The 19,925-nt window shown below is 53.6% G+C and overlaps 2 protein-coding genes across 3 annotated transcripts in view; one reads left to right on the top strand and one right to left on the bottom strand.

The window, feature by feature from the left end:
• Nucleotides 1-8,170, top strand: part of FRMD5 (FERM domain containing 5) — an 83,215-nt gene extending 75,045 nt beyond the window's left edge. The window contains exons 11-15 of one of the 2 annotated variants that reach the window (XM_067003738.1): nucleotides 990-1,064; nucleotides 1,629-1,697; nucleotides 2,169-2,275; nucleotides 5,305-5,654; nucleotides 5,834-8,170. In XM_067003738.1, the coding sequence (XP_066859839.1) occupies nucleotides 990-1,064; nucleotides 1,629-1,697; nucleotides 2,169-2,275; nucleotides 5,305-5,654; nucleotides 5,834-5,881 (649 nt within the window). In that variant the 3' untranslated portion in view covers nucleotides 5,882-8,170. Of the gene's footprint in view, nucleotides 1-989; nucleotides 1,065-1,628; nucleotides 1,698-2,168; nucleotides 2,276-5,304 lie in introns of both variants that reach the window. The other variant, XM_067003737.1, reaches the window with a different exon arrangement.
• Nucleotides 8,171-8,931: 761 nt separating this feature from the next.
• WDR76 (WD repeat domain 76) lies at nucleotides 8,932-18,681 on the bottom strand. The gene is made up of 13 exons (XM_067003736.1): nucleotides 18,549-18,681; nucleotides 18,126-18,443; nucleotides 17,361-17,453; nucleotides 16,318-16,373; nucleotides 15,350-15,473; nucleotides 14,921-15,022; nucleotides 14,775-14,818; nucleotides 14,536-14,689; nucleotides 12,732-12,884; nucleotides 11,593-11,807; nucleotides 10,890-11,042; nucleotides 10,109-10,162; nucleotides 8,932-9,308 (listed from the first exon to the last, which is right to left on the bottom strand). The coding sequence occupies exons 1-13, from the start codon at nucleotides 18,615-18,617 to the stop codon at nucleotides 9,050-9,052; spliced, it is 1,794 nt and encodes a 597-aa protein (XP_066859837.1). The 5' UTR covers nucleotides 18,618-18,681; the 3' UTR covers nucleotides 8,932-9,049.
• Nucleotides 18,682-19,925: the final 1,244 nt, after the last annotated feature.

Below are 19,925 nucleotides of genomic sequence, written 5' to 3'. Positions count from 1 at the left end.
GTGCCAGTCAGGGTGTGCCGGCGCATGGCAGCTACCTGCGCTGCTGTCCTGTGGCCAGCTGGGCTGCTGGGGGTGCAAAGGCAGCAGAGGAGGTGGTGGTAGGACTCAGGGAATGTTGTCTGACCTAAGATTCAGGGCTGGATTTTCAAAATAGGTCTGGGGAGGGTTTGGAGCGAGGTCACTGCTCTTCCCCAGGGCTGGAGAGCGCTGGGTCCCCACTCTGGTTTGGGCTGCCCAGAAAGGGTCGGGTTGTCGAGCACAAGGGGCTGCAGGGCAGGCTGTGGGCTGGGCTGTCTGCTGAGAAATCAGGGCAGAACGCCTTGGTTTTACTGTACGGTGGTTTACTTAAAAATAGCTGTCTTTGTGCTTTATAATGAGTTTTATTCTAATCAGTGAGATGTGAGATAAAGTGTCTAATGTGTTCTCTTTGGGAATACTGCAATCAGCAGCTGCAATCAGCAGGTTTCATTTCTCATTATATTAACATGGAATGAAATTGCAATATTGCTTTACAAATCTTTTTATGATTAATGCTGTCAGCACACTACGGCGGCATTACGCGCCCAGCAGAGTGGACTGCGGGCTTGTGGCGGTGCCGAACGGCCCCGGCCTGGGGGCGAGGGAGCGGCTGCCCTGGGGTGGGAGCAGAGGGGGGGGATCAGCATCCTGGGGCTCCTGACACTGAGCAGGAGCAGAGGGGGGGCTGCTCCCAGGGGCTCCTTGCTCTGAGCGGCCCCAGAGCCGCCAGCCTGCCCGTGCGGGGCCGATCCGTGCGTCCCATCTGGGATGGGGCTGGGGGCTCCTGTCCGAAGGCACCGATGGGTGTCCCTCTGCACACCCCAGCCCCGCAGAGCCATCACTCCCCAGCTCTGGGTGCAGGTGTAAAAGCAAAGCCAGCCAGGGCTCTGCCCTTGTGCACGGACCGTGCCCGTGTGCCCAGCAGCGGGGCGGCAGTGCGGGGCACTCACGCGGCTCTCGGTGCCTTGCAGGCTGGAGAAGTCGAGCCAGGTCCGGACGGTGTCCAGCAGCAACTTGTTCTTCAAAGGAAGCCGGTTCCGATACAGGTGAATAACGACTGCGAGTCCCTGCTGGGCGTGCTTTCGGATGCTCCCTTGGCTGTGCTTCGGGTGCTGTGGTGCCAGCCCCGGGTCCTCCAGCAGCAGGACACCCACCCATTGCTGCCGCGGCGAGGCCATCACCACGTTCTCCCTATTTCACTGCTGACATTCATCTCTCCAGCTATTTTTTGTAGGAACAGGGCTGAAGAGGAAGGGAAAGCTCTGGGGGTTTTGCAGTGCCAGCTCCCTCCTGGCTGGCACGGGAGGGTCTGGATGCCTGGGGCAGGACCCCCTAGAGGGGAGGGGGCCCCACAGTGTCCAGCACTCCACGCCAGGAGAAGCAGCCAAGGGAGGCATCAGCCTGGCTTGTCCCTGCTCTTCCGATAACCCACTTGATACCAGCAAATATTTCTGCTTTCCCCCAGACCTGTGGGGAGCAGCCCATGTGTGTGGGGATGTGAGGGGCCTGTGGGGGGGGGGGGAGCACTGTGCCCGCATGGCAGGCAGAGCCCCCAGGTCAGCGGGGTCCTGCCCACCTGGTCACGGCTGCTGTTCTTCACCTACCTGCAGTGGCCGCGTTGCAAAAGAAGTGATGGAGTCCAGCGCCAAGATCAAGCGGGAGCCGCCGGAGATACATCGGTAAGAGCCCGGCAGCAGCACCGGCAGGCTGCAGCCCACGGGGCTCGGGTACCGCGCTGCTCGGGGTGCAGAGGGGTCCTTTGGGCCCTGCTGGGTTCTGCTCAGCCCTGTTCCGTCAGACCAAGCCCTGGGAGGGAACGCTTATGAAAGGTTTTCAGAAGCTCGCTCCTATTTGCATTCTCCAAGCTGCAAGAGCTCGTGGTGCGGGCTGTGTTCGCTGGGAAGGATGCAGGCAGCGTCTGCAGCCGCCTCCCGCAGCAGCCCTGTCCCTCGGTGCCGTAGCTCCGCGGGCATCCCTGAGCCCAGGGCAGGCATGGCCCCGCCGCTGCTTGGGGCAGGAGCAGAGCAGAGGGAGATCTGTGCGTCACTGGGCGTTTTGGAGGGACCTGTCCGAAGGCAGGAGGAGATGTCCCCGTCTGGGCCATGCCGGGTCCAGCCCGCGGGCTCTCACTGTCCCTGTTCTGTCCCCAGGGCAGGGCTGGTGCCGAGCCGGAGCTGCCCCTCCATCACCCACGGCCCCCGCCTGAGCAGCGTGCCCCGCACCCGCAGGAGAGCCGTTCACATCTCCATCATGGAAGGTAGGACACGGGGCGACCTCCTGGGTGCTGCAGCCAGCGCGGCCCTGCACACATGCACACGCACACGGGCACACACAGGCGCACACATACACAGGCACGTGCACACAAAAAAGCAGATGCACACCCAAATGCATGTCCAGCTAAGAAGCCTGTGTGTGCTCATCACATCCAGTGTCCCCAGGGCGAGCAAAGCACTGACAAAATGCAGCCTGTCACCGCCGCCCCGGCTGGGGCCGTGCCAACAGCACCGTGCCTGCACGCGGCCCCAAAGGGGGCTGGAGAGCACAGCTAGCTGCCGGTGGGCGCGGAGAGCAGCCCAGGGTGCTCTGCACGGCTGCAGGTGTGCTTGTGTTAGCTGTCGCCTTCTGTTTCTCGGCATTTAGAGTCTCTGAAGTCTGGCCAGTAAGGTTGTGCTCAGAAATATTTAATGCAAAGGCGACCGAGACCCAGCTCCTGCCACCCCAGCCGCCGCAGGGTCTGCCCTGCTGCCCTGCAGCCCTGCTGCCAAACCACTGGCACCCGCCTGGGGAACAGGGAGGGTGGTGAGGGAGAGGAGGGGACGGCCCGGAGCCTGGGGGACCCCCTGCCCACAGGACCCCCACAGCAGAAGCAGGGTTTGTGCCCATCGGGGGAGTTCGGGGCTGGTTTCCGTGCTGATTTTTGGGGCACCTCTGCTGCCCTATTAACAGTGAGCGCCCTCTCCTCACCTCCCACGGGTGCCGTTACAAAATGGAGAGGGCATTAAATAGCCCCACACGATAAATCACCCGGCGCCTGGCAGCTCGCACCCTGCCCTGGCAGCTGCGTTTTGTCGCTCTCACTTCAGCGGGGTACCGTGAGAGCGCGGAGCCCAGAATAGCCCTGACACGCAGCCCGCGGCACCAGCACTGCCTGCCTCAGCCGAGCCGCGGCCGGGCGGCCGGCCCCGCGCCTCCTCGGCCCCCGCGGGCGCCCCGTGCCACCATGGTGAAGTGCCTGGTCAAAATCAAAACCAAAGTCAGCGTCCACCTGCGGCTCATCAACCACTGCTGCCGGGAGGTGCGGGTCCGGGTGCTGGCCCTGGGGCCGCGGCTGCTGGCCCGGGCTCTGGGGGCTTTGCCTCTCCTGCCCGCTCTCCCTGCCCCCGATGTTCGGCACGCACCAGGTGAGGCGGCGGGTCTGGGTGTCCGGGGGGGGTCCCACAGCCACAGCCCCAGGGGGGCGCGGGATGCGGGCCAGGATGTGGGGAGCGCCTGGTGTCTCCTCCGATGGGACGTTATTACCACGCACCCTCAGCAGCCCCAGTTTTGGGGCTGGTCCCGGCTTTCCCCAGGTTTCCCAGCTGTTGGTGCCGGTCCCACGGAGCAAGGAGGTGGCAGGAGCGGGGTTGGGCTGGGGGCAGCACCTCTCGCTGAGTGGTGATCCCACCGGGGGTGCAGCGGGAGCAGCGAGGGGATGTTTGTGCGTGCTTTATGAGACACAGAGAGCAGCTGTCAGGGTGAGAAGGCGCCGGTTCCTGCGCTGCGCTTAGCGCCCCAGCTGCCCCCACGCTCGGTGCCTCCGCTGGCACCCGCCTTAAGCCCGGCAGGATCCGGAGGCATCCGGGGAGGATTTACACGTGGGAGGTGGCAAAGCCCAGGGGAATGCGGGCAGGACGGCCGCTGGGCTCCTTTCCTTCACGTTTTGGCAGGGGGCATGGCCGGGGCAGCCAGGGACGCCCTGTCCCACAGAGCGTCGGTGCACGGTGTCCTCCCCACCTGGGGACGCGTCCCCTGAGGCTCGAAGCGGGGCCGGCACAGCCCGGTCACCCTCAGCGGCTGCGGGGCGGCGATGGGGCTGCGCTGAGCCTGGCCAGCACCGCGCCAAGCTCCCTCCTTCGTGCAGGGGACGCTGCGGTGGCAGCACCTCCCCCCACCGCGGTCCCTGGGGACCTCTGCCTCTCTTGCTGTGAAAACTGCAAGAAACAAGCGGCACTTTTGCAGGTCCTTTTGGTATTTCTGTTTTTTTCTGTTACTCAGGAGAAAGAGCTCCCCCTTGCCCTGCACGCAGGGTTCAGCCTTGTAAAGGGCAGCCCTGGCTGGGCTGTAACTCTAGCTCTGCCAAGCATGTGGCGGGGCACGCTGCCGTGTGGCTATTTCTGCTGCTCTGTGTGTGTAAGAGATTTTTTGTAGTGCATCAATAGGACCTGGTGCTGCTGCAGCCCCCGTCCTACGTGCGGCTGCTCCCAGGGCTGGGCTCGGGGCTGGGCTCAGCCCGGAGCCACCTTGGCATTAAGGAGGCCTCGCCGCGGCCCTGAGCTGCTGCTCGCCACCGGTTCCTCCCTGCGGGAAGGCTCCACGTGAGCCAGAGGCTTCTCCGTGAGGCACTTGCAGTAGGACGGGCGCACAGGACGCCCTGTGCTGTCAGGTGGAGGTGTCTAGGGACGGGCACGTGGGGCTGGAGGCAGCAGGCGTTTGTCCTTCTCCAGTGCCGTGCTTCACTCCCAGCTGAAGGTTATCTGCGCTGAGAGCGGCTGGCAGGGGTGCCTTTAAGCGAGCCGTGAGCAAGGGGAAGCTGTCGCCCTCCAGGCGGCTGCAGCACTGCGAAGCGGTGGTGATTGATGACAAACCCGGGCCCCTGCCAGCAGCCTGGCCGCGGTCCAGGCGAAAAGCTCGCGGCTGCTCGCGGCGGTGACAAGTCACGCGCCCGCCGGGGAGCCGCCTCTGCAGTCACAAGCGGCACAAAAAAGGGGCTGAGCGCTGCCCAGGGCTGCTGCGCAGGACCCGGACTGCTCTGCAGGTGTCAAAAAAAAACACCCACCGCCAACCAAACAATAAAAAAAAAAAAAAAAAACCACCACCCAAAAAAAAAAATAAGTAAAAAACACACAAAAGCCGAACAGGGTGCCATGGGCTGCTCTCCCAGACGTCACCCAGTGCTTTGCGCCCACCCTGCGCTGGGGACACCGGGTAGGGCTGGGGGCAGCGCATGGCAAGCGGGCGGCGTTGGGGGGGTGGGGGGGGGGCTCTCCCGGCCCCCCAGCACCACTGAGCACCTCTCTCCCCGCCCAGGCCTGGAGTCGCTGCGTGACAGCGCCCACTCCACCCCGGTGCGCTCAGCCTCCCACGGCGACACCTTCGTGCCCCCCGGCCGTGGCGGCCGCGCCGAGAGCAGCGAGCGGGTGGCCGTCATCGCCGACGAGAGCTACAGCCCGGCCGACAGCGTGCTGCCCACGCCGGTGGCCGAGCACAGCCTGGAGCTGATGCTGCTGTCGCGGCAGCTGAACGGGGCCCCGTGCAGCATCGAGGAGGAGAAGGAGTCGGAGGCCGGCACCCCCAGCGCGGCCGAGGCCGAGGAGCCGGGCGAGCTCCGCGCCCTGTGCCTGGGCGCCGGCGGCCGCGGCGGGACACGGGCGGAACAGGTGAATAAGTTTGTTTTAAGTGTCCTCCGTTTGCTCCTTGTGACAGTTGGACTCCTCTTTGTTTTGCTCCTTCTCCTGATCGTCCTTACCGAGTCCGACCTTGACACTGCCTTTTTCCGCGATATCCGCCAGACCCCCGAGTTCGAGCAGTTCCATTACCAATACTTTTGTCCCCTCAGGCGATGGTTTGCCTGCAAAGTCCGCGCCGTGGTAAGCCTGCTCATTGACACCTGAAGGCAGGAGCTGCCACAAAACTAGCCAGGCGGACTCGGGAGAGACCTGCTGCTGTCCCCAGCGAGCGGGACCTTTGTGGCACCTTCGGCTCTTGCAATAACTCCTTCTCCCATGACCCCGAGTACAGTGCTGCCTAGGACGTTTCTTTCCAGGAGGACGAGAGGGGTAGACGCAGACCAGACACTTGCCCTTCCCTAGCCTGCTCGGCCGCTGCTTCCACCCCTGGAGCCCGCAGAATAAGTTAAGGTTTCAGTTTTGATTTTTTCACAGCCGCGTGTGTTACTTTTGGAAGTACCGAATAAAGAGAGGAATTTATTTTACTATTACCACTGATCATTGTACGAGCATCAGCCAGCGGCTGAGAGGCCAGAGATGCTGTATTACGCAGGAGCTTTAGCAATGGTGCTACTGAGTTTTAATTTAAACACTCGTGTATCGTTACGTTGTCGAATCCGCCACTGTGCGCCACGCCGCCGCCCGCCAAGCACCGCTTTGCAGAGAGTGCTCCTTCCGAGCCGGAGCCTCCCGCGGGGCACCCCCCGGCCGGCCTCGCCCCCACGCTGGCTCCTTCTGACGCAGGCGGCCGTGGCCCTCGCCCTGCGCCACACGCGGCCTCCTGGGACTGTCTCTGCGCCGTGGCCGGTCCCTGTCCGGGTGCCCACGGCACCGCGCTTCGCTGCCGCGGCTCCGGGCCCCGCGCCGGTGGGCGAGAGCTCGGCCAGCCCCCGGCGCACGGCCGGGGATGGTTAGGAAGCCAGCGAGCCTCGGAAAGCTGTACTCCTTTTGTACAAACAAAGAGACTGTTTCAACGTATATTTTAACAACGAAAAGCTATTTTGTTATTGAACCTAACCGAGTCTTTTTTTACTTTATGGATTGGGTGAACGCGGTGCGCTGTACCAAGGGGCTGGAGCCGAGCGAATGGTGTAAATGTTTTTGTAGACTGGAAGCCTAACATCAGTTTAACGAGCTACTAGTTTTGGAATACAGAGAGGAGCTCTAATTTTATGACTTTTCTGAAGATAAAAAGGACAGACCTACCGGAGCAGAGGTAACACTGGAAAAGCCAATGGACAACCATTAGACCTATCTATTCTTAAGCAAAAATAAACAAAAAAAATAGCTCATTGTACTTGTGACATAGCCGCCGGGACCTTCAGTTACCTGGGAAGCGTAACAGTCTCTTACACAGGGAGCAATAAAAGCCAGTTCTGTTAAGTTTTGGACGAGAAGTTGGACGTACTCAACGCAGGGAGACCAGACGAGCGAGTTTTATTTCATCTCAGGGAGAGATTTTACGTAAGCTGGGGCCATAACTGCAGTTTTAAGCAGCCCGATTCCCGCGCTCCTGCCCGAGCGGCCCGCCAACCATCCCCGGTGGGGCGGCCCCGGGCAGCGGCGCCCGGCACAGCGCGGTCACGGCTCACCCCGACGCTGCCCGCTCACGGCCCGGAGCCGAGGGGGCCGGCGTCCCGCGGTGGCGCTGAGCCGACAGGTGAAGTCCCGAGCGCTGCCAGGAGCCGGAGGATGGGTTTTTACATGATACCCTGTTTTATGCAACATAGCGAAATTAACTCTTAGTGTAGTGTTCCTACCTCAGTCTGTAGTTAATGGTGTTTCTATGCAGTGCGTGATAGTCTCAAACTCGACATTTCTCACCCCAGGTTAAAGATGCAGTATTCCCTTGTTTCAGCTGCTGCCGTACCCGCGTGGTGTCACCTCGGCGTGCCGCCTGCCCCAGCGGCCGCCCCGCTCTCAATACTTTGTACGTTAGGCACCTTCCTTCGAAAGAAACGCGATGCGTCCGAGTATTGACCTTGGAAACCTTTTCCATCAGCTTACTTTAGGATAGCTATAAATGCCAGACCTAGGTTACCTCTGCAGTTTTCACCCAGCATTTTACTGCAAAAACCACGAGAACTGGTAATTTTTCATTGTCTGTTTTTCCTGTATGTTCCATATTATGCCTTGTGTTTCACTACCTGTTAGTTTTACCTGTCTTTATATTAAAATGTTGTTTCCATAGATTCTTATATCAGAAAAAAAAATATCTCGTAATAGCATACTGCATCTTTAAGCAGTAGACAGTAAAATACCTGAAAATGTGAATTTCTTAGTTTTCATAAAAAGAAAAATCTAGAAATTAACCTTTCATGTGCCAAATACTGTAAGTTACATTTTCCTTCAAAAATGTACCTTTTTCTACATACTCAATATCTTAGTTAGCATAAAATCATTGGTGCCATGAAAAGTATTTTTAAATTTAAATAAATATTTAAATATCATGAAAACCCGGAGTTGGTATGAGAGTCGTTCAGTGCTTGTGGTGTCAGTGTTCGTTGCTCGAGTACAAACCATACCCGAGCGCAAGGTGCGGGCAGAATTTGGCTGCCCCGAGAAGCCCGGGCCGGCCGCCAGGGCTCAGGGCAACCCAGGGAGAGCCAAAAGCCGGCGCCACGAAGCGAGGGGCTGGCAGGCTCCCGCCCTCAGGAGCTGCATCAGCGCAGGGCTGGCACGCAGCACGGCCGTACGAGCCCAGCAGCCTCTCACCCGTGTTTTGCGTTGGGTGTCGGCCACACGTGGCACGTGAAAGGGCAGCTCGTTGAAGGTGGAGCCCTTCCCGGTGCAGGAAGGGGAGCTCGGGGCCAGCGCCCTGCACCCCATAGCCCAGGAGCACAGCTCCGCTTCCGCGCCCACCTCGGGGCTCATCGCCCAGGGGCTTCTGTGTCTGGTCACCGTGGTGGCAGCCGAGGGACCTTCCCTCTGCCCCCTGCAGGAGGGACACCAGGAGGCACCGGGCAGCTTCCTTATGGGTTTCACTGCAGGTGTGCCAGCCTTGTGGTGGGAACAGCACACGAGCGAACGCTGCAAGTTCTTTAACGAAAATCATTAAGCAGTGTCTCATACACTTAGCAAGTGTTTTTTTCTGTTTTTGAAATATGACCTAAGTATTGAGGAAAAATACGTTTTGGTACAAACCACTGTAATTGACTGCAGTAGTAGGATTAGTTTTTGTTTTTAATTAAAGAAGAGAATGCCAAAGGTAGTTTAGAAAATTTATTTTAGAGCTTTTAAAAATACACTTTTGTCCTGAGAGAATGCAATTAGCTTAAGAATTGCTTAATAAAAACTAAACATATCATGCAAAAAAAAAAAAGCATTTATTGTTCTTTGAACACATGAAGGCGACCACTGGAGTTGCCGCCCACTAAGATGTTCCTACTGGGATGGACAACATTAATGGAGCACACCGAGCCCAAGTAATCAACGTTATAAAAAGAGTGCAACAATTTTCCAGTATCTTGGTAGACTTCTATCTGTCTCGGCCGTGCCATACTGCCCACCACAAAGCAGTCTTCTTGTTTGGGGTCCCATATCGCTCTGAACCTAGTTAACCAGCGTCCTGTGTTATTGTTATGCCTTCAGAGAAACAAATAGGAAGAAAGAGAGAAATATTCTTACTGAATTCAGTACCATCATTTACATCATACTTGCTCAAACCCATCTCCCCTGCCTCCTCAGCCAGCACCACTTTCAAACACTGCACAGATCCATTCAGGGCATCGCTGTCCTGTGACAGGTGGGACATGACAAAGAAACGTAAGGGAGCAAGAGAAACCAAGCGATACTTTGACACGAATGATTATTTGTCCGAGCAGTTAGACTTACAGCTGCACATTGTAGGGAAAGTTGGCTAACAATGCATCAAGCCTGTTGATAAACTGCAAATTAAGAATTTTCAGGCCAGTCGCTGACCAGTGCCCTAGTGAGGCAAGCCTGACAATTCTTCCTTCCGGAGAACAAACCTATTCTGCAAGTGTTGAGACTCTGCTCAGGAACATGTTCCTCACCATTAAGAAGTAACCTTTGATATTAAAACCAAAAACAACAAATAAAACAAAAAAAAAAAAAACGCATAAAGAAAAAGCATTCTGAAACAAAACATTTCAGAAGTCACAAAAAGGTCTGCTCCCGGTACACAGCAGACATTAAAGCTTTCCTGCAGACTTCACGGACTCAAGGGCAGGCTGTGTTCCAGCCTTGCCTTACGAACAAAGCCACCGCAGGCGACCTAGGGGACCAGGGCAAGTTCTCAGGCCAGGAGAGCTCCGCGGCCGTGCCCCTGCAGCAGCAGCTAAGTGCACCGCGCTGCAGCCTCCCGCTGCACTCCCACAGCTGCTGCTGAGGGCCAACTCTTCAGCCCCACGCGTTCAGCTTACCTGACAGTGCTGAGAACTGCAACAGTAGACGACAAAGAGCTGGTGTCGTAGACCCTTTAAAATGAATTAGTGTGTTAGTAAGAGGAACGTGTTAAAAAAGGCAGCCCTTTCCCCATAAAGCACTTTGCACGGATCAGCTCGGCCCAGACCAGGCAAGACTGGAGTACAGCGACAAAGAACACAGCCGTCCAGCTGGGGTACGAGCGCTAACATCCCAACTGCGATTTTCAAATACTTCTAAAATGGATTTGCTTTTAGCTAGAATTGAAGGTCATCCCTTCTCAAAGTCATTAGAAGGGTAGAACAGAGGCTTGCTACAACAAATGAAAGCTTTTTCTAGCCCAGGATCTTGTCTATTTAGTCACTGCACAAAAAGGATGCCCAGGGAAAAAAATGCAAGAGAAGGGAAACACAGACACTGTTAACAGCTTCCAGTGTCAGGACTTCCTCAGCCAGGTGTGAGCTCGATTGACTGAGAAACCATCAACAGCAATCCTGGGCTCTCCTTCACCCCCCGTAAATCTTTAGGATCCCCAGCGGCCTGGGGCAAGTTCAGCAAACTGCTGAGTGAAGACTAGCAGCACCTGTAGGTTTTCCGGTTCATTGTTAAATATTCTTCAGGAAAATAAAAAAAATTAAAAAATTAAAAATCATGCAGCATTAAAAATGCCTACACAAGAAAACCAAATCAACTCTCAAAGACAGGTAACGAAGGCAGGAAACAACAAACTCTATCGACTGGTATTCTCCATAACATTTATTCTTTCCCACACAGTCTTACCTCAGTTTATCATCAGCACACACTGTCACGACTCTGTTGCCAGTTACAGGTGAGAAGTATGCAGAAGCAACGCTTTTTGTGTGTCCATTAAGAGAGCTCACAGGCTTGTTCCCATCAGACTTCAGGTATCGAACATCATAAATACGAACATCCCTGTAACACACCACACAGAGCACTTTACCAGGTGGCAGTTAAATAACCAGTGGTTTTATTTTCCATTTACCAAAAAAAGCCTCAAAAGACTGCCACACATTTTACCTGAACTGTGCTTAGAACTACTTCAGCAATGCATATCAACAACTACAACAGCGAGTGGCTCTACAGGATTTTGTGAGCACCAAAACCACCCCAAATGAACGGCACAGTAAAACACCTCTCCACTGGGATCTCTCAAAAAAACAGAAACAAAACAAACAAAAAAACAACAAACCACCAAAACACAGCGACTCCAAAGCCTATTTGAAAGGTGAAGTCAAATTATATTAAGTTTTAAACTCTGCTAAGAACTAAAAACTTTTTTTTTTTTTTTTTAAGAAAACAACACACACAAAAAAACGAACTATGTACTGAGACTGAGAACCTGCCTCCCTCCCCGACAGCTGGTCCCACTCTCCAAACCTGCCACTTATAGCTGACGTCAAACACCGATGCAAAGGGAACATTTCATATACACAATAACTGCAGTTCATGTTGAGCTACATACACTGAGCCAGCAGCAACGAAGTACTGTTTATTCACTGGGTGAACATGGACTGTCCTTGTTATTTTGAAGCCAATGTTAGCAGAAAGCTCTAAAGATGTTCCTGGGGTCCGTCTGTCCACAACAGCGACGCTGCCGTCCCAGTACCCTACTATTGCAGTGGAGGCGTTATCTTCCAAAAAATCAAAGGAGGATAAGCTTCCTTCACTTCTGCATATCTGCATATAGAAAAGGTCAAATGAAACTGAAATTATTCAACTAAATACACATTCACAATACCCAAAACACTGTGGGCATTTTTGCTTTTTAAATATACTAAAAATACTAAAGACAACTGCCTAATTTGATGACTTCAGCCTTAGCTATCCATTTAGGTAACCTTTCTGTCAAACTAGTATCCTTATTACAGCGTATATAATTAGCCATCCAGACCAACCTGACAACAGCATGTTGTGAATTCTCTGTTAAAACTCTTACAAGACCCTATTGCCTCTGTGTTCCTGTAATCCAACAACTGTTATCGTGAGCGAGGACTAATGATTGCGCTCCCTTCTCCAGTGCTGCAGAAACCTTTTCATCGTGTGCGGACATGTGAATTAGGCTTCCCGTAATCTGGGAGATGAGTCGGGACGCCAAGCCATCCTATTGCACAGCAGCTTCCCCTCAAAGCAGCGATTAGCCCCAAGTACAGTAACACTGCAGGAGCTTTCCACGTTCCAGCTCTGGCTGGGTGTGCAGACACTCTCCCCGTTGACAGCTGCATTCCCAACGGCAGCACTACTCCCTGAGGTATCACGAGATTCTTTAAACCACCCATTTCCTACCTCTAAACAGTACTGGTTTTGGAAAGAGGCGCATACTGCCTAAGTAAGGAGGTAGGAAACTAAATTCAATATAAAATTGCAACTGCCTCACCCACAAGTTGGGAGTGACCAACTTGTTACCAAGTCTTATTGACTGGGAAGCATCTCCATACTTCCATGGTAATTAAAGGTTCCTTCGCGTGCCCTTGTGGAAATTGAAAGTTAAAATTTCATGCTAGCAACCATCAAACAGTAACTCGGGTGCAATGACACTAAAACTTGGCAGCACACACTACAAGATTTCTACGGAGTCTGCAGCACAAGCGAGGGAGCCCTCACCTCATCAAAGATCGCCCTAGTCACGTCACCGCATCGCAGAACATCGTGGCTTAGGGACAGCAAATGAGCAGGGTTAGATGGAGAGAAGTGCATGCAGTTGACCGAGTAGTTGTGTGGAATGAAGACATGTGCTCCTTCTTCAGTCTTACAGTCCTGAAAAACAAAAGCGAGTCGACAGACACGTACAGATCATTATTTCCATTAATTCATTCTTCCTATTAATTACCATGACTTTCAGAGTGAAGTCTCTCTTTCAAACGCTGTCTTCCCTGAATAGCTGTACGGAGGAGGCAGCAGGTGCTTGGTGAGGGGAGGCACAGTGCAGGCAGCAAGGCAGCCAGGCTGCTTTGGGGCACAGCTTGCCCAGGCTAACGTCTCACTGGGACCGAGGGAGTTTCAGCTTAGCAAGGAAGAGGGAACTGTCCTCACGTGCACTGTTCAGCACACTGCTGACAGGCTTGGGCCTCCCTCCAGTACCATTTTCACCACTATACAAGTAATTTAACTCAAAAGAGCGCCAAGTTACCACTGAACCCCTTGCTGAGTATGCTGATACATGCATATGCTTTTAACAGCAGAACATGGACGTGCTAAGTTGCTTACAGCTCAAGCTAAACTACATTCACCCAAACTGAACGTAAAGCACCATCTCCTGTATCTTCTCTTCAAACCTTGGTATCCTTCCAGCTCCGATAATTTAAAAGAAACCAAGCGCTCATTTTGGAACAAGTCATTCCACAAAGACTACTCCCAACTTGGTAAAGTGCAACTCCCTTCATGAAGGGGGAAAAAAAAAAAAGAAAAAAGGAAATCACGCGGGAAGACAGTAATTTTAACATTTCTAGGCTTCCACGTGAAATGTCTTTGCAAGGTCACAAAGAAAGCCTGTGGCATTCAGAAACCTCAACCAGATCATGCTTCTCAATAGGAAGCTGCAGCAGCTCTGCAGTCTCAGCTTTCTACGCTGCACTTTAAAAATCTTTACAATTGAGCCGAGTCTCATAGCTGAAGCTAGTCAATCAATTTCCCGAATCTGTCAAAGTTGAAATGACTCAAGAGAAACTCCACAGAAAAGGTTAATAGCATTGCAAACAACGAAAAGAAAATCTGTATGTGTGCAAACGTCAAGCAGCTGGTTTAGGTGATGTGGGATCAGAGAAGAGGGTGGGAGGGAGGCTAGAAAGGTGTAAGTCATGGGCATGAACAAAGATTCTTGCTGCAGGAGTAATTAAGGCACTTCAAAATCCATAATGAGGCTATCTGCAAAGCCCTCAGCAGTTTTCAAATTCCCAAATGCTAAGCTATTTTTCAGAGGCAATGTATGTAAATGTGTGTCAGCATATACTAGTACAGCCAGTTTTATTTCTGCTATCTGGAAGCACAGCGACTCACTGCATCTACCCAAAATTTATATAAAAACCCAAATACTTGAGCATCCAACTACCCTCACTATCCAAAACCTAAGTATGGTATTGCTAACGGGGTACTGTAACTAGATCCCGAATCTTTCAGCTGTGAATTGTAATTTTAACCCTCACTGGGTTTCAGCTAGCGATCCATTTTCTTCCTCTCTCCTCCCTAAAATTACCAGTTTCTTCCCACAAAACCAGGGCTTGCGAAGGACCAGACTTTTCGAACAACTCCAGTGAGCCTCAAATTAACAGACACCCTGGTGTTATCCGCAAAAAATAACGAGTACAAAACACCTTTTCAAGCCAAGAAAAGGACGCTCCAGCCTGTGCCCCACCCGCGCCCAGCCTGCCACAGACACTTCTGCCAGGCGAGGCGCACGCAGAGGACTTACGACGTTCCAGAGGCCGATCTGCCCGTACTTGTCTCCAGCTGCCACAAAGATGATGCTTTCAGAAGGATGGATGGCCACGGAACATACTCGATTTTTCACAACCTTCTTGACATTATCTTCGCTGAGGACCATACTGTTCAGGCTGTATTGGTATCTAGAGAATATCATTAAAATATGAGCTATGAAAGAGAAGAAAGAACTAGACGAGATCCAGTTTTTAGCTGCTGCCTTCAGATTACCTCTTCATGTCACACGTGTGCTTTTCGGTATCACTGGGTTTCGCCTACAGATTGAAAGGAAAAGAAATTATAATATCAGAATTAGACTACTTCAAAGTCAAATTAATTTATGTAATCTAAAAATCACTAATTATAGCTAGCAATACCTCGCTTATTTTCATCCATGTAGCCAGTAAATCCTCTGTCAATTTGCTGTTCTCCACCTGATTTTCTGGAACCATTGGCAGAGGTCCGGCTGGAACCTGAGGCTGTGGAATGACATTAGCAATTTTCGTAACTCAAATCAACTAAAACTATGAATAAGGTGAAGTGTTATTTTCTGCACACCAGATATTCTGAGAACACATCCACTCTAATACAAGAAACATTTCAAAAAAGAACATTTCAAAAAAAAAAAAAAGATTTTACCTCAAGAATTTACTTCGTTATTGACACTAACACACCCTCCCGAACGTCTGAAGGTTTTTACAATAAGCTTAGCAATGGCAAGTGTTATGAATCTACTTCACTATAGCACCTTTTTTGTAATGCTTCTGTGCATATGCACAGGCTTCTCTAACCCGTCCCCATCTTACATATTCCTCCTCTGCTCCTGGCTGGGCAGGCAGCTCCAGCACTGGGGCTCCTGACGGCTCTACTTTTTGCAGGCGCATAGATCTTCGCCGTACTGTTTCATCTTCCGCCTTCTTAGACTTAGGTCTACAACAAGTGAAACATTTCAAAAATTAACACAGTTAGATAACGTAAGCCCTCGGCATTTAAGTAAAACGCTACGGAATAGGTTCTTATCTGCAGCTCTGACACCTCAGTGTTCTGATCGACTTTAGGAGCATTGTGATTACTTTTTCTTTCAGCGATGCAGCAACAAAAAGAGCAGTTAGCAATGCATACATACTGATGACATTTATGTTTCCCTTGTAATACATCCTGCCACTGTTGCTTTTCTTCCCCACCCTCATTTATAATTCATCCTTCCACTCTTTGATCTAGTCACCTTTTTCACTCCTTTCCTTGCTTATCTGACTCTCTATTTTGCATTTCAGCTCATTTTTCGGCTTTGCCTAACACTGCTTTGGCACTGCCAAATGTCTTTTCTTCAACAATTGCTTATGCTATCCCTTGCATCTGTTTCTCCCCCCAAACCCTTTCTTTCCCATGCCGTTTCCCATCATTTGTTCTCATCATGTAACATTTATTTCTTTAGCCATCATGCAGAAATATCACAAGTGGAAAAAAAAAACAACACTTAAATTACCTTAATACAAATATCATAAAAATAGCAAGTTCTGTAATTTGATGAAAAGGGTATTCATACTAGCATTTTCTTTCCATAGGATGGCAGAGGAAAGCCACTAGCTAGAGGAGCTACCCATATACAAATTCATACAGCCTAGGATAATCAGTTATGCAGATTCAGCTTTGGAGAGTGACTCATCATTAGCTCTCCCTCTTGCTGGTATCTGCTAAGTGCAGGTGGTAGCGCTAAAACAGTTAAAACTCAATGAAGGAACAATGATACGAGTCTCATACGCAGTTGTTTTACCTTTTAGTGACATTAGATTGTCTTTTAGTTGCAATTTTGTGAAGTCTTGCAGCTGACTTAAAAAGAAAAAAAAAAAAGATTAAAAATTTATCTAACAAGCATAAAAGGTCAACCTGTATAAAGGCTGCAAGGCTGCAGTAAACTATATTGTAATTGCTCATAACAGTAACAAAAGGGACTGTTAAATATCAGACTGTTTTTCCTGCTTTGCACTGGTCTTCCGCGTACCCGCAAGAATTCCCCCATTTCTGTGAACGGTGCAACGGGGCACAGCAGAGCCTGAACATTCTGTAGCCATTTCCTCCCAAAACAATGAGATTATTCCAAATGTTGTGCACCAGACACAGAAAGACATTTAAAGCAGAAAACGGAACCACAGAGGCCTAGGTTCACAAGGTTTTCGTCATCACGTTTTGAAGACGTGCATTCAGTTCATTCAGACTGCAGGAAAGCTTAGCCACGTCCAGCCCGCCGGCAGGACCGCTGCCCCTCCACTCCTGCAGCCCAGCAGCACGACCCCTGGCGCGCGCGGTTCCAGGCGCTGCTGGGGCTGGGCACCCACGGCCAGGGCCACCCTAGCTGATGGCTCTGGCCTTCATCCTGCAGGCAGCGCTGTGACCTGCCTTTGCTGACCTCTCTGAGGGTAACTGGAAGAAAAGGAGTTATTTTTACTCAAGCTGCAGTCTTAGTGGTAAGGAAGGAGTCTCACTGCCTCCCAGACAGGCCCAGCTGCAGCAGTGTGCTCGACTGCCCCCAGGCTGGTGCTCACCTGGCCCTGCTGGGAACAGGGCACCAAGGGGATTTTGCTCACCCAGCTTTCTGTAATGTCACCTAACGGCCTCCCCCCCTTGGAGGGAGCAAACTAGCAACACAAAGTGCCAACGTTTAATCCAGTCAGGGCAGTGCTGATGCCCCCTCCTGACGCCCCTGGTGCTACCAGGGCAGGGTTTCACAACGAGAGGGGCGGCAGGCTGCTTCTTGGGGCACGAGCGTCCTTACGGTCGGGAGGGAGCACAGCGGCACTAGGCAGGATCTACACAAACCTCGTGCAGCTTTAAGGCAGCGAAGAATTTCGCGTTTTCTGTAATGTTCTTTAGTCTCTTCCTTTCATAAGCTGATAACTGCGGGTATCCATCCTACAAAAAGAAAAGCGAGACAGACCTCAGCATAGTTACATGGCACGCCAGAGGCGGCCCAGGCTTCTGGGCCGTGAGCCTCTAAGTTGGTTGTCTGGACTGTGCAGAAGTGGTTTGATGTACTTTTAAACAAACAAAAGGCACACTAACTGGGGTGATCCCCTACCAGTGCCAGCCTATGGAGGTACTAGCACGTGTTACAACGCCGACTGCTAGCATCGATTCTGCAAGAGGGGCCGCTCATCACAATCTTCCTACAACCGAACCAGAACCGGAGCGAAACAACACGCAACTTACGACTTAGCAACATGGCCAATGCGGCGCCTGAACAGAACACAGCTCTGCTCCGCCTTGTCTTTTAGAGGAAGAGGCGGCCCGGGCAAATTGAAACGGTGATTTAAACACGAACGAGCGCTGACAAAACTTTTGTATCTCATCTCTACCCGGCCACAGAGCTCCCCGGGCGGTGGTTATGGCCCGCGGGAAGGCGCTGGTGGTTTTGGCACCGGGCTGCACAGCCTGCGGCCGGCAGCGGGACCTCTCTCACCCCTCAGACGTTCCGAAGGGGTAAAACGCGGTCTGCCGAGGTCCGAAGAGGGAAAACGATCCCGCAACGCGGCCAAACGCCCCCGGCTTCGCCTTCCCGGGCCCCGCGGGGCGCCCGCCGCTCACCTGCGCCGCTCCTCCGCCGTCGCTGCCGTCGCTCTCCGCGTCCCAGCCGCCCTCCGAGCCGCTGCCGGCGGGGGAGGCGGCGGGGGCCGGGCTGGGCGGGCTGCCGGGGGGCGTCCCGGGGGGCTCGGCGCGGAGCCTCTTCCCCGCCGCCTCCTCCCCGCCGCCGCCGTAGGCGCCCAGCAGCCGCTTCTGGGGCATCCGCCGGCCCGCCACGGAGAGCGGCGTGAGCAGCACCCGCAGCTGCCTCCCCGGCCCCGCTCGGCGCTCGCCCTGCTCCGGGCCTCGCCGCGGCTCGGCGCCGCCGGTGGGGGTGCGCTCCTGAGGGGACGAACGGGGAACGGTGAGCGGGCCCCGCCGCCAGCCGCCGGCCGCCCTCCTCACGGCGCCCGAGCCGCCCCCCCCCGGCACCCCCCAGCCCCGGACCTGCTCCCGCTGCTGGCTGAGCGGCGATAGCTCCTCGGGAACCGCCGAGCCGGGCTCTGAGAGCGCCATGGCTGGGCCGAGCTGAGCCGGGGGCCGCCCCTCACGGGGCGGGAGGCGGGAGGCGGGAAGCGGCGGCGAGGCCGCCGCTTCCCGCCTCCCGCCTCCCGCCCCGTGAGGGGCGGCCCCCGGCGTCTGTGGGGTTCTTCCACGAGCACCGGGGGGCTCGATCAGGGCTCCGGGCGCACCGGGAGGGAGGGATGTCATCCAGAGGGAGCCGGGCAGGGCGGGGAACAGACCGAGGTTCGACATGGCCGAGGGGAAGGTGGCGCGGCTGGGCCGCGGGAAGCCCGCTCTGCCTTCCTCCCGAGGCCCCGGCGGGAGCGCTGCGGGCAGGCGCGGGGACCCCGGCACAAGGAGGCTGTGGGGATGTCGGGGGGGGGTCGCGGAGACGATCAGGGGCTGGAGCGCCTCTCCTGGGTGGATGGCTGAGGGAGCTGGGGCTGGTGAGGCTGGAGGAGACAACCAAGGAGGCCTTACAGCAGCCTTACGGTACCTGAAAGTGGCTCTGAAAAAAAAGAGAGCAACTTTTTGCACAGTCATATAATGAGAGGACAAGGTGGAATGTTTAAAAAAAAAAAAAAAACGGGGGGAAATTTAGAGAGGTTAGGAGGAAACTCTTCGCTCAGAGGGTGGTGAGGCACTGGAACAGGCTGCCCAGAGGTTGTGGATGCCCCGTCCCTGGAGGTGTTCAGGGCCAGGTTGGATGGGTGACCTGACCCAGTGGGTGGTATCTCTGTCCACGCAGGGCAGGGGGGTTGGAATGAGATAACCTCTAAGGTCCCTTCCAACCTGTGCTGTTCTGTGACTCAGTCCACACGGGCACCTAGCACTTGGTGGCCCAGGACTGATGCATGAGATCAGAATCTTTGCTGGACAGCAAAGAGAAGTGATTAATTATACTCTGCAGCTTTATGCTGCAGCTTGGCATGTTCAGGATAGAAAAAGTGTACTTTTTTTTTTTTTAACAGTGAGGTTAATTGAAACAGCCTTGAGCACACTTCAGACTCACAGGATGGGTTATATAAAGTACTTGCTATCAGACTCCTTGCTCAGCAACAGCTGATGGAATCCTTTGCTGCAGTCAAGCAAAAAAACAGTTGGTTCTGCCCCTGCAGTGTCAGGCATGTCATAGAAATGCACATGTAGAAACAGATACACATCTAAACTCCTCCTGAACTTATCAGGGCTGCCTTATGTAAGGCAGGAAGGTAAAAGAAGGGCATATCAAATGCCCTTATCACAGCCATGGTGATCACACAGCTCCACACTGTAAAAACAAACAAACAAACAGGATGACTAAAAGAGCACATCTAGGAC

Source organism: Anser cygnoides, chromosome 11 (genome assembly GCF_040182565.1).
Source record: "Anser cygnoides isolate HZ-2024a breed goose chromosome 11, Taihu_goose_T2T_genome, whole genome shotgun sequence".
NCBI lineage: Eukaryota > Metazoa > Chordata > Aves > Anseriformes > Anatidae > Anser > Anser cygnoides.
The sequence above is the reverse complement of the archived record's forward strand: the minus strand, read 5'-3'. Positions and strand labels throughout refer to the sequence as shown.